General features: G+C 41.0%; 1 protein-coding gene across 1 annotated transcript in view; it reads right to left on the bottom strand.

Annotated features, from left to right (window-relative positions):
• The window catches only part of Mhcl (Myosin heavy chain-like), a 938273-nt gene that overhangs the window by 340371 nt on the left and 583361 nt on the right, over positions 1-14541 (bottom strand). The window contains exon 21 of the mRNA XM_090376088.1: positions 7060-7179. Within this exon, the coding sequence (XP_090232214.1) occupies positions 7060-7179 (120 nt within the window). The remainder of the gene's footprint in view (positions 1-7059; positions 7180-14541) is intronic.

Genomic DNA, 14541 nt, shown 5'->3' with positions numbered 1-14541 from the left:
AATCAAACCCCCAGGGATCCGACTTCATAACAGAAGAAACAAAATGAAATCGCAAATGCACATCCAAGCTGACTGGACTAAATAACCTCGGATGGGATCTTAACCAATGAATGGCTACAAAATAAACTGGACTTTGTAAACCTCGGATGGGACAATGTCCCAAAAATGACATTCCACCGACTGAAGAAACTGCAGAGCCTCTCTGCACACTAGCCTTATTGGCGATCTGACCTGGCGCCCTTGCCTGGTCCACTTTTCTCCCCTTTCCCTGGCCGGGGGGGAGGTGATGGTCCCTCTATCTCCTTCCCTCCTTGCCACCCACACTTTCCCTTCTGGTGGGGCATGGGCATGCCCCACCAAATTTTGGAGTCACCCTCCCTATCGACTCCATTCTTCTGTCTGTCGCCCCCCCAGCCTTCAGTCTCCCTCCCACTCTACCTGCACGCAAGCGAAAGCCCCACACATCCAAACTTAATTACAGCCAAATTTGATTCGCCCACAATTTTCGGCCTCACAATTCTAGCACAACCACCATGCGATAACCTCTCAATTTTTTTTTTTTTTTATTTTATTTATTTTATTTTATTATTATTATTATTTTTTTTTTAGGTCCTAGCCACTGAAATCTCAGGAAACTAGGTGGCAGGACCTGCCAGAGTACTTATTTAAAATATTGGTGTACCTGGTCTGCCTCCACGGGGCAAAGTGTGGGCAACGTCTGGCCTCAGCAGAGGCCTGGCGGCTAAATGGCCAGAAGAACAACGGTACACAACACTACTCATCTACAATATCCATACACTTTTAAATCTCTGGCCTTTACAGTGTACTGTATCACACGACAATGTAAACTACGCGGAGATGGGGGAAACTCCTGGTGCCGTTTGACCCCAAACACACTTTACACTTTACACACCTTTGGGTTGGACTGTACACTGTCATGGACCTGACGAAGCCACAGCTTTGCTACATACACGCCATGTTAGTGATCTGAGCCGGCTCCCTTGTTCGGCCCTTTCTTCTCCCTTACCCCGGCGGGGGGAGGTGACGGCTTTCCTGTCTTCTCCCCTCCTTGCCGACCCCACTCTTCCCTCTGGTGGGGTATGGGCATGCCCCACTGAATCTACCTGGGGTCGTCTCCCCTATTGACCCCGTTCTTCTGTCTTTATCCTTCCAGTCTTCATTCTCCCTACCCAACTCTATATGTATGCAAGCGAATGCCCCACACGCCAAAAATATCCGTGTCTAAATTACGCTGTTCGCCCACCATTTTGGCTTTTCTAATTCTAGCACAATATTCCCATGCAATTTTTTTTTTTTTTTTTAAGGTCCTAGCCACTGAAATCCCAGGAAACTAGGTGGCAGGACCTGCCAGAGTGCAAATTTAAACTAGTGGTTACCTGGTCTGCCTCCATGGGCCGAAGTGCGGACAACGTTGGGCCTCCGCTGGGGTCCAGCGGCTAAATGGCCAGAAGAACAACGGTACATAACACAACACACTCACATGATCCATACACTTTTAAATCTCTGGCCTTCCCAGTGAACTGGTACACTCACAATGAAAGCAACGCGGAGATGGGGGGAACCCCTGGTGCCGTTAGACACTTAACACAATTTGCACACTTTGCACCTTTGGGTTGCCGCACTGTCCATGTTAGTACCAGGTACAAGTCTGTCACTAGCCAGGTCTCCCGAGGCTGTCCCCCAAGGCTCGGTCCTGGGGCCTTTCTTTTGGTCCATCGTCCTGGACGAGTTCCTTGGGATGGACTTGGGGATGACTCAACCCCTTGCATTTGCTGACGATTTGGTTTCGGTGGTGCATGGTGACACAAGAGCTGATTTAGAGGAGAGAGCAAATTGTGCACTAACTAAGCTCCAGGATTGGACAGCCATTCACCGACTAAAGATCTCGGGAGAGAAAACCAAATCTATATTGCTCAAGGGAATGCTCCAACTGCGAAGACCACCGGTTATCAAAATTGACAACACCTCCATAAAATTATACCCAGAAATCAAGTATTTATGAATCGTCTTATATATGAAGCTAAATTTCCATCCTCACTTGAAATATATGTCACAGAAAAAAAAAAAAAAAAATACTCGGCCATGATCATCCGTATAAGCCGTGCAGACTGGGGTCTTAAGCGCGGGGCCCTGGCCCTAATCTATAATGCCATATTTGTGCCAATAGCTTGCTATGGAGCCTCAGTATGGTGTACTAGGGCCTCCCTCGACCGAAATCGCCGTAAACTAGACTCCATACAGCGTTCTATGCTCCTTGCCGTAACAAGGGCGTGCCGTACAGTAAGCACCCCAGCTCTACAGGTGCTAGCTGGATGTATACCCCTACACCTAGAGGTAATAAGAAGAGGATTATATCAACGATTGAAGAAGAGTATTCCCACCGAAACAGCAGGCATCACTCTTAACCTTGATAACAACCCCAAACAGGAAAGGAAGAGAATCTCTGAAATTATGTACAGGACCTGGCAAGAGACATGGGACACCACCAACAAAGGATTGATAACCAAAAAGTTCATTTCCTCTGTGAACCTCATCAGTCCAAAGCCTCCTCCCTGGTACTCACCAGGCCTCCGTACTACATTTCTATTTACAGGCCACGGACCCTTTAAAGCGAAGCTAACATCCCTAGGCATAGAAGAAGATCCGCTGCTTCACTGCGGGGCTGAAGAAACGTGGGATCACGTAATGTATGATTGCCATGAATATGATGAGTTCCGGCTAAGGTTTGCCACTAAAATGCAAGAAAATCCCCGGCATTGTGAGCACCTGATTATAATGGACGAACAGCGCTATGCCGCCTTTACAGAGTTTGCGCAGTCTGTCTTCACTGCTAGACGGGTTAGGCACCCAAACACCACCCATTGAAGATCAAAGTAAGAAACTTCCTGGATATGACAGTCCTCTCAGGAGAAGGAAGAGGAAAAAAAAAAAAAAAAAAAACTCCTTCCTTCCTTCGTCCCAGGAGTGACAGAACCTACAACCAGCACAGCTCAGCTGTTGCCTTTAGGCCTCCCTAGCCACGCTCCCTTGCGTGGTCCTTTGCCTCCACTCCCTGGCGGGAGGGAGAGTTCATCCCTGGTGTCCCCCCCCCTCGCCACTCCTCTTCTTCACTCTGGTGGGGCATGGGCCTGCTCCACTTACTTGGGGTCATCTTCCCTATGGACCCCGTATCTCTGTCTTTCCCCCCAGTCTTCAGTCTCCCTCCCCTTCTCTAACTTACAACTAGTGTCTGAATCAACTCCAAATTGTTTGAGCCCTACATCCAAAAACTTAACAACATCAAATCGCCCAACTAGTACTCCCTTTGTTTTGGCTGACCCCTATCTAATGCGTTTTTTTTTTTTTTTTTTTTAGGTCCTTGCCACTGAAATCTCAGGAAATTAGGTGGCAGGACCTGCCAGAGTAAATAACTAAGTAGTGTACCTGGTCTGCCTCCACGGGGCGGAGTGGGGCAACGTTGGGTCCCATTAGGGCCCAGCGGCTAAATGACCATATGAACAACGGTACACGACACTACACAAATACAAAATCCATATACTTTTAAACCTCTGGCATTGACAGTGTTCTGTTTCACACCATCAATGTATAGCACGCGGAGATGGGGGGAACCCCTGGTGCCGTTTGACACTCAACACACTCTACACTCTACTACCTTTGGGTTGCCAGGCAGGCACTTTACCCACGTGGCTAGCCCGGTCGGCAGAAGGGCCTTATTGTCAGTAACTTTGGATTCATCAATCCGAATAGAAAATTTTCTCGTTTTTAGTTCGCCAATTAACTGCGCTTCAACGTTAACTGACATTTCATCGATTCGTCTTCGAATTGAATCTTTCCTCAATGGCAATGCTTATAAAATACTGGAAGGATTTTGATGCATCACTGTTGAAATTAGTCTCTAATGCAGGTCGTATAACAGTCTCAGCAACTGTTTTTTTTTTTTTTTTTTTTTTTTTTTTTTAGGAGCATTAGCAACTAAGGCCATATTGCTCCAGGATATGCGGTGGTCATTCCTTAACCTTTCCGCATCCTCCGTATTTGGTGGTGACGGGCTCGAACCCCGGTCTAATCAAGAAGTGTGTGCTACGCACTGCTGCTCCTTCCCACCTGGCTACGGAGGCGCCCTCAGCAACTGTATGAGCACTACTAGTTTTTGCAATTTTATAAGACGCAATCATTCCATCGTCATTTGTTTGTGTGTTCTCCTTAAATAAGGAAATAAGTGTTACGTCGCTCAAAATTCTGTTTTAAATTTTTAAAATATTCGATATGTTTACCAACTTATCAGGATGTTTCCTTTTTGTGATCTAAAAGTCTTGATGGTTTCATAGCCTCATTTGACACAGGCTGTCTTGAGTCTAATGGGCTTTCAATAAAACCAAAAAGCTAAATATTCATCCAGATACTGTTGACACTTTTTCTTTTCAGCACTTGACACGATTGATAACGGGTTGAATAACTACAAAGAATTAATTAATAAAATATAAAGCTATTTTTATTTAAATCTCATAGCCCATGTTACTTACAAAAGCACTGTGGATAAAAAAAAAAAAAACTTCCAGAAGGAACTAAGAATCAATACTAATTGTCGCTTAGAAAGTAGAAACAATAGACAAACATATCCTCATCCCACCCATGCCTCATATATTGACCAATGAAACAAAAGAATAAATAAATAAATCATTTATTTATTTATTCTTTTGTTTAAAAGAATAAATAAATAAATGGTTTATTTATTTATTTATTTATTCCGCCGCTGAGGAGAGCAACTTTATTTATTCCGCCGCTGAGGATGCAGCTGTCGGAAAGATGCAAACGCCAAGGATTGCGGAGCATTACCTCTGAAAGCACTTAGGCATTTAATGCCTATGAAAAGTAAAGGTGGATAAATTAAATCACGCCCACTATCTTCCTTTTATCAAAATTTTAATGTGCTTCTGTCGGATATTTTCCAAGATTAGAAGAAATGCAATAAGATAATATGTATTTATTCAGTCCTGTATTTCTAACCACAAGAATAGGTGGGAGTCATTCCAATAATCAATCACTCTTTGACTAAAATTATATTTTTGACATATATTCTACAGATATTACCTCTCAACTTAAATTTGTCTTCCAGGGTGGATGGCGAAAGGTAAAGATGCATTCAGTTTAATGTATTCAACTTTTCTATACACCTTGATCCTAGAGCTAGATTTTTGTGTTCGCAGGTCCTAGGCACTTTTATTCCGAAATTTTTAAATTAAAAATTTTTTAAAAATTCATTTTTTCCCCTTCCTTCCTTCGTAAGCCCTAGGATTGTGCCAACGGCGTCTAATGGGAAATCCGGCCCTGCTTGATCGGTGACCCGATCAAGCAGGACCAGATTTCAGAGGGTGCCTTTTTTGTAAACACTGATAACTCACGTCTCCCCTTGATAAGCATCTCTTTTACTTTTGACCAATCTTGTAGCTTTTCTCTGTACCCTCGACAACAAGTCCACAACTTTCCTAATATGGAATACACATCCTGAATATTGCATACAATATTTAGGACGTGGCTTAATGTAATGAAATTATCAACTCTATTTCTTTACTGGCGGTTTCTGTACATCACTCAGAGAACCCCGTGAGCTGTGCTTAGCATTAACAAGCCTGCTAATAACTAGTCTTAATCATTGTGTATTAAGGTTTCTTAATGAATTTTTGAAATGTACACAAAAAAGAACTCAGTACTACACTAAATGTGTAGAGTTTATACACTACAAAGTTAAATTATAACACTGAATCTCAACAAAAAGGGGCAATTAACAATAACCACATTCTGTGGAATTTCAAACTATACACAAATTGATAAACATTTCTTATATTTTATTTTTCAAAATATAGTGTACTAGACAAAATTATTAGAGCACTGACATTGATTTCAAAGTGGACCTCCATAACTGCAACAAACTAATTAATATTAAATGGTACTGAGGGCTGTTATATAAAAAAAAGTACACCAGTTAGAATGTCAGCTTTGACAGAATTAGTCCACTGTAAATGGGTTTCTTGCGGTTAACAAGTGGTTGTTACTTGGAGAGTGTACTTTTATCATTTTTACTACTAATAATAAAATTTGAAATTCATTATGCATTGTTCATTACAACATATAAAACAAGTTTCACTTATCATGGTAAGTGTTTATTTATTATTATTATTTTTTTTTTACCTAGAAAATATCTACCAGAATTAACTACTCAAGGTACAGTACAATTTGTATACTGATATTGATCTGCAGCAGGGCCGACGCTAGGGGTCGCAAGTGAGGCACCTGGCACAGTTAGTTTATATACATACATATGTATGTTTCCGTCATAGGGTGGCACTCGGATCTACATCCATCTCCACCAATATAATTATAGGCATATTACTCATCTAAATATGGTGATCTGTTAAAGTAAGTGTGTGTAGTATGTTATAGTGAACAGGCCACTCAGCCACCAGGTGATAGCCACAATTGGGCAAATATCACCCGGTGCCTGCCCTGGCACGAAAAGCCAGGCCTGGGTCTAATATCACAGACGGTACGATATGTACTTAATTCCCGCACCCACTAGTGGGTGCCAGCATCCCGCCCCTAGGAGCTCGCAAAAAAATAATAATAAAATAAATAAAATAATAAATTTAAAAAATATAATAAATAAATAATAATAAATGAAATAAAATAAAATAATAAATTAAAAAATAATAATAAATGAAATAAAATAAAATAAATATATATATACATACCACTTTAGGCACTTGCCACAGGCGCCGCCTAAAATAGGCGCTGCTAGATGCGCTATTGCATATACAGTATATTCGTGTTAAGATGTGAATTGGTCGCTAAAAACGCTACCGCCAGCCCTGATCAGCAGGGCTGGCGCTAGCGTTTTAAATCAGAAAAGAATAAATACAGAATGGATAATTTATTTATTTATTTTCGTTTACTAACTTCATAGCACATGTTTAAAAAATAAAATTGAACAGTTTCTCTCATAAATAAAAATAGCATTCCATAACACGCACACATACATACCTGCAGTTCTTGTACTTCTTTTTCCAGCCGCATTCTTTCAGAAGTTTCTGATTCCAGCATCTCAGAAGTATGAGTAGACGCGGCTTGTTCTTCATTGAGATCTGCCCACAATTCGGAAACCTGGAGAGAAGATTTTCGGTTACTAACATATTCTCTTGGTTTAAAGCTACTAAAGGATGTGCCATGTTTAGAGGATGTCTGGGAATATGAATATCTTTTAGGTAAATAAGAAGAATACGATGGCACAGATTTAGAAGAACTTAGAATTTCTAAAGACCGTTGTACTGTTAGCGGTTCAGTAATTCGCTTAAGATTTAGTGAGCTCACTCTGTTCAGTCGAGGAGGAACTGGTGGTGGTACAGAAGGATCGTATCTGTGTGTGCTAGTTAACGATTCAACGACGGATTTATGTCTAGCAGATTCAGTTTGTTTAAAGCTCTTTTGAAGATCCTTCAGATCTATTATTTTCATTCCGCCTGTTCCAGTATCTGTCTTTGACAATAAAGAATCAGTTTTTGACGATGCGGAATCACCGGAGGACATCAGTTTCACCGACATTACGTCGTCTCGTCGTGCGTTTCGAATTTTTACCTCTATTGCATTTATCCTTTGATCTTGGTTAAAGTTGGACGTTCTCCTAGGCAAAGTCAATGCACTTAGCTTTTCCCTAACAGTAGTTTTTTTATCCTCTGCTGTAACCTCAACTGATCTGTTCTGAATACTTTCGTTATTAGCAGATACTTCGTCTTCTGAAACCTCTTGTGTGATGGATGTACTGTCGTTATTACCAGATCTAATCGGATTGGCAACTGCCACAGGCTTCATAACACCATTTTTACTTCCGGTATTATCCTTTGAAGAGCTCACTTCCGCTGCTTTTAAAGGGAGCGGGGGTGGAATGGTAGAAGACAGTGTCACCTCAGATGTAACTGGCATATTCCCTCTTATTTTAAGGGAATTGGTAAGGTTCCAGAACGTACTGAACTATCTATACAAACGTAATCATTTTTGTTTCCTGATTACCTAATTAACTTCAATTAGGTCTAAATCACCTTGACACCCATTTTAATAAACTTACATATCGAAACAAAATCCTATCTACACTGGTTCGAAATATCGAATGCCACTCGAAAGAGGCTAACCCACGGCGGTCACAAATAAAACTCTCCGGACCAAGAGGCCCGGCCGACCTGCAGAGCTTTTACAAGCAACAGGCGACGAGTCTTCGTTTCTCGCGTCAGCACATTCAATATGGTCTTTTCCGCCAATTGCGAGGACGCCAGCAACACACAAACACATGATGTCAGTACTAATTCCCCCATCTTCCCACCCCACGGTTCTTCGCCCCACTAGCTAAAACCCAGATCCCGCCAATTTGCCTTTTGGCTCTATTTTGAGACGCTCGCATAACATCTGAAGCATATTCGTCTTGAGAATCTGTAGCGAAAAAGGAAGATAAAACTAAGCGTTGACAAGGGAATACTATCAACGAACTTGGTCGGCGTGCGTGCGTGTGTGTGTATGTGTATGGGGGAGCGAAGATGACTGACTGACTGCAGATAGCCAAATATTAAAATCACCTTTAAAATTATTTAAAAAGTATTACATTTAAGAAATGTAAATGAAACGTATCTGGGGCGCTATTTTCTCTTAATCGTAACTAGATGGAGAGTTGTGTTCACGCTCAAGGGGAGCACATATTAAAAGGTACTTGGGAAATTTGCCAGCAAACGTTAGCACTCTTGCTACTTTTAATCCAGAGTGATGAGCTCTGCATCCTATTAGCACTAACTTTAGAGAGTACTTCCTCAGGGAGTGTTTATTCCCCCCACCCTAAGGATATTTTTTCGTTTTAACAATGAGCTTGTAGAATAAAATAATATCAAATATTATTTGCATATGCATTTTTTAGGCGGTGGTATCTGTTATAATTTCTCCTAAACCCAAAGAGTGGTAAGGAAGCGAGGTTGGACTGTTCTGAATTAGTGTCAAAAAGATACGTATTCTAATGCCAAATCTGTTAACAAAATGGAGGAGAGAAAAAAAACAAAGGGGGCAACTCCACAGACAAATCTAATACCTCTTTTTGAGACTGGCTAACTCGACTTACCTTTACACAATAAAAGCAGTATATAACAGAAATTTTACCCATGTGGTGAATGTCAACTTAGTAAATAGGTAGTCAAGAGCGATTGGAAAAACATTTCGGGGAAGAAGGAGAAATATTTGATCTTTATCCATTAAGTTGGACGGTCCCTTCCTTGGTGATCGAACCTCCCAGTAACTAAGTAGCTAGATGAACAACATGACAAACAACACTACTCTCAAGACAACAGAATTCACACACTTATCCGGCTTGGCAGCTTCATCCAGGTTAACTAACGCAGTTTTACTGGAAACCACGGGAACCATTTGACACAGAATACAATATCCAGGGCTGGCTCAAAGGTATATGGAGCCCCTGGGAGCTCTATCATAGATGAAAGATGAAAAATCTTCTCATCCCACCGATGAGAAGATTTTTCATATTTTAGAATGATTAATTTTACATTTTATTAACTTACAAAAAAGTAAATTATGCGCAATATAACACTAACTTTAAAATCAAAAATAAAACTTAATAAAAACTTCAAGGTTTAGGGGTCGTTGATCTCCCCTAGGCCAGTGTCCACTCAGCCTTACCCTAAAGCCGGCCCTGACAGATCCTGCCCACTTATGACTGGCAGTATATTTCTGGTTCGGTGCTGTTTCTGACGCCCGAGGGCTTCTTCTTGAGGGCTTTATTTTAAGTCATAATTTTGCAGTCCATAATAGACCAAGCCAACTCTCCACCTATTGCAGCTCATCCGGTGAGTCGAACATTAACGTTACACTCACCACCAGTGACTTAGATTCACAAATCTGCGACTGGGTTACAGTCCCAGATTGGACACTCAGCGACCACAGAGCCATTGTGTTCCATGTCTCTGTCAATGCATCTACCAACTGCAACTCGCCTAGAACACCAGACTTCGTCTAATTCTGCACAAAAACTGTTGATTGGGATTCTTTTGATGCCTCCATCACTAATGACTATCCACTAAACTCTCCGGACACTTCAGCTTAACTTCGGCAGGAAATATAGCCGAACTTATTCAACAGCCTCTTATAAAATAATCCTATGAATCAGCAAAGAAGCCCATCCGCCTTAAAGTCTGTTCCTAGTGGTACCATGACCTTACACTTCGCAAATCAGTTCACCGCGCTTGATGGTTATATCAGCGACACTGCGACTGGCCTGCTGACGACGTTAAACGATTACATAATGACTACATTGTCAAAAAAAAAAAAAAAACCACCTTTAATAAAGTAATTACAATGAGAAAGAGAGAAACCCGGACCTTCTTTGTAAAAGAATCCAACAGCAAAAACCCATGTGGCTTCATGTACAAGATAGCTCGGGAGAGAACATTTACCTCTGATGTCCTCAGCACTGATACCACTGAGCCTCAAGAAACCTCTGGCTGGACAGACTGACAACAAAATTCTTGACAACTTATTCCCTATGGATAATCTTTCTGAAGATTCTCAGGGAACATATGACAATTCGGGAGGCAAATAACTTACTTGTCTTGTCTTACTTCGCCTGCCACATTGAAAATTCTAAGTCCAAATATGAACTAGCTTTTATGGTCGACTTCAACCCTGTCTGGTGGGCAGCACCCTTGAACGGTCAGCTAAATGCTCCTTTGATGTACAAATTATTTCATCCGCTCAATAATTGTCAAATCAAAATTTCAAGTCCGTAGAAAGAACTTTCGAGAGTGGCCCCAGGGTTCAGTCCTGGGGCCCTTATCTGGAACATTGTGCTTCAAAGACTGGCTGGGTCACTCTCTACAGCATTGTAAAATTTTTACTTTTCCCGATGATCTGACAATTGTGGTCTCAGGCAGTTCTCGTGCAGTGTTGGAGGTGAATGCAAACCAGATTTTAATTGACCTTTCCACCTGGTCATTGACTAACCAACTTCAAATTAATCCAGTAAAAACAAAAAAGACGCTTTTTTAAATCCAAGTTGGATCTCAGGCGGCCTCCCCAAGTCAAATTTTTTGGCAAGCGGCTCCTTATAGTCAGGCGAAACTCCTTGGGATCATTATTGACCATAAACTTTCCTTCTATCCTCCTCTGATTCACATGAGTACCAAAATCAAAAAAATTCACAGGGCCAATTATTAGAATTTCTAGGGTGAGCAGAGTCTCTCTAGGAAGTCACACTTTCTCTACTATATGCTATTTTCATGCCCATAGTCACCTATGCGGCAGGAGCTTGGTCTCATTGGGCCACGAATTCCAAACTGAGGTTAAAACTGAATTCCATCCAGCAGAGCATGCTCCTCTCTATTTTCTCAGGATCTGTAGAACAGTTTCCACAGTTGTAGTGCAAGTTATTGCAGGTCCCTTCCTTTGGGATCTATTTGTCATATATCGTGGCCTCTACTTCAACACAAAAACAAATACCTTCAGAATTACTTGGTATCCATCTCATTTAAATGAAGATCCTAAAAACGAGAAATTCATATGCTTTAACGAGTTAATTAGTATCTGGCAAACACTTTCTATTTACAATGATCTCATTCTGTGTAAGGAACTCTTAATTATACAGCTTCACTTGCAAGCTATAAATGGCAATAAAAGATATACTGGGTATGTATGTAGGCATATGTACTTGTTTTGGGTGGCATCTAGACATTTATTCGAACTCCACCTTAGAAAATCTGTGGTGTAAAAGTAACACTGTCTACAGCGATCAACAACTGGTCGATCACTGCCTAGTGCACATTCCTAAGCATGAGGAGCTGTGCCTGGTTCTACACAAATTTGTCGTCCAGTGGAAGGAGTGCAATACCAAAGGACAGAAGCCCTCAGGCATCCCAACCTGAGGGAAAAAAATTTTAAAAAATAATAATAAAATAAAAAAATTTACTAAATCCTGAATAAAGGTGAATGCATGTTAAAATATAACTTTAAGAAAAGACTACACAGCTTGTGTAGTCTTGTCCTAAAACTAGATATGAATTGGGGAAACACAGGCTACAGGTCGTTAACCCCTTAAAACAATTGAACAAAAAGTTCTCAATCCCACGGAACAAATAAATCCTATGTATAATTAATACCATTATCTGCATTCCAAATTATTACTAATTTACGAAAACAAAATTAATTTCTAAGTTAAAAGCTGTTTGACCTAGTAAAGTAGAAAAGTAACCCCAAAATAACTTATACACTTGGCGGAGTTGAACTAAAGCCGGTAGTGGAAGAAAGGGACTTGGGTACTAAGATACGGTCAGATATGAAGTTCTCCGAGCATTGTAGACTGGTTGCAAGGAGGGCCCATGGTGTCCTATCGATGATTTATCGAACAATCGCTAGTAGAGATAAGCCATTGTTGTTTTCTGTATTTATATATGATATTGATGATGGTATAATAAGCTTAATGTCCAAGTTTGCAGACGATACGAAGGTTGGCAGGATTGTTAAGGACACTAATGACAGCACGCTCCTGCAACAGGATCTAGAAAAGTTGAGCAGATGGGCTGAGAGGTGGCAAATGAAGTGTAACATTGACAAATGTGTTTTTTTTTTTTTTTTTTTGATTTGGTAGTTGTTGGCGCATCGGCTTCTGTGGCCATATTGCACCTCCCAAGGTTTTTGCAGTACTTTGATCCAAGCCCGAGGCGGGAATCGAACCCGCGACCTTTGGGTTGCCGGGCAGGTACTTTACCCACTCGGCTAGCCCGGTCGGCATTGACAAATGTAAAGTATTACATATTGGAAGCAGTAACCCTAGAGGGGCGTATCAACTCTGTGGTACTACACTGACAGTGGTAGAGAACGAAAAGGAGCTGGGGGTAATTGTGCAGGCAGATATGAAGTTTTCTGAGCAGTGCAGACGGTCTGCAAGAGTAGCTCATAGAGTCTTGTCAATGATATACAGGAATTTTTTCTAGCAGGGATAAAGAGGTGATTACCCCCTTGTATAAGGCAATGGTCAGGCCACACCTTAAGTACTGTATACAGGTCTGGAGGCCTCATTTTAAGAAGGATGTAAAGGTGTTGGAATGAGTACAGAGAAGGGCAACAAGATTAGTGAATGGAACGAAGGGTTGCTTACGAAGAAAGGCTTAAATTTTGCAAATTACGGTGTCTGGAGACTAGGCACCTGCAAGGTGATCTAACTGAGGTATATAAAGCCTTGAATGATTTCAGCATGCTCAATGCTGATGGGATTCTTCCTCTTGCTCAGAATAATCACCTAGAGGGCATAAATTCAAATTGAGGAAAGGCAGATGTAGGATAGATGTACGGAAGTTTGCTTTTAGCCAGCGGGTAGTTGGTTGGTGGAACAGACTTTCGTCCTTTGTTGTGGAAGTTGATAGCCTAAATAAATTTAAGGCTGAGCTGGACAGTTATTTGGAATGAACGGAGGGGTGAAATGGGAGTGTTTTTTTTTTTTTTTTTTGGCTGATGATGCATAAGCTTGCTTTCTTGCATCATATGCCTCTACTAATGCTAATAGTGTATTGAAAGTGCCCTCAATGTCGATAAAAATAACCATCATGTATTTCTTGTTGTTTTACATATATTCACCAAATTTCTGATGGCATCTTCTGTAGAGGATGCCTTCCTTAAAGCTGAATTGTGAATTAGAAATCATATTACTTGTACCGAAAACCTGCTGCATCCTAAGCGCTAATAATCTCTCATAAAGCTTTGCAAGATTTTCTAAAAGGGATATGGGGTGATATGCCTTGGGATCCGTTGCCAATTTTCCAAGCTTTCTGAGCATTTTTAATAGTGCAATCTTCCAAAAATTTGGAAAAGTCCCCTCTAATGGAAATTTGTTGAATACATTTAACAATATATCTAGAAAATGTTGATGAAATCTTTTGATTATCGCATTTTCCACTAAGTTCATTCCAGGACATTTTGACAGATTGATTTTAGAAATTGCAAGTGCAAGTTCATTTAGACTAAATAGTTCCGTGTCATTTGATCCCTTGTAAAAGCCACTATCGAACCTTATCTGAGCTTGTTCCATTGTGTCTTGCTCCTTAAATTTAAGTGTACTTGTTGTGGACCCCAGGGTTCCCCCCCATTAGCCACTTTTATACTTCTCATGGTAAGGCTTGCGCCCTAACGGGTAACATGCGTGTAGTGTTTTGTGTAAACTTGTGCTCTGTTCTGCTGTTATGTTGTGTGACTGGCACCTGGCATTTTACCAAAAGTCCCATCCTAGTATCAGGATCAGCAAACAGAGGAAGCTCCTCAAGGACATTCCTGTCTTCTTTGAGGAAAGAGTCCAAATATCATAGACCAAATTTCACTCCATGAAACTCCATTAATAGGGAAAGATTCATCATTAGCAAATACATGTACTATGTACAATCAATAGCAAGTCCAAGCTGGTTTCAACGGTTCACCAGACAACACAGGTCCCAAAGT

This window comes from Mastigoproctus giganteus, chromosome 1, assembly GCF_048544385.1.
Source record: "Mastigoproctus giganteus isolate SK-2022 chromosome 1, ASM4854438v1, whole genome shotgun sequence".
Classification (NCBI taxonomy): Eukaryota; Metazoa; Arthropoda; class Arachnida; order Uropygi; family Thelyphonidae; genus Mastigoproctus; species Mastigoproctus giganteus.
This window is presented reverse-complemented; position numbering and strand designations above follow the sequence as displayed.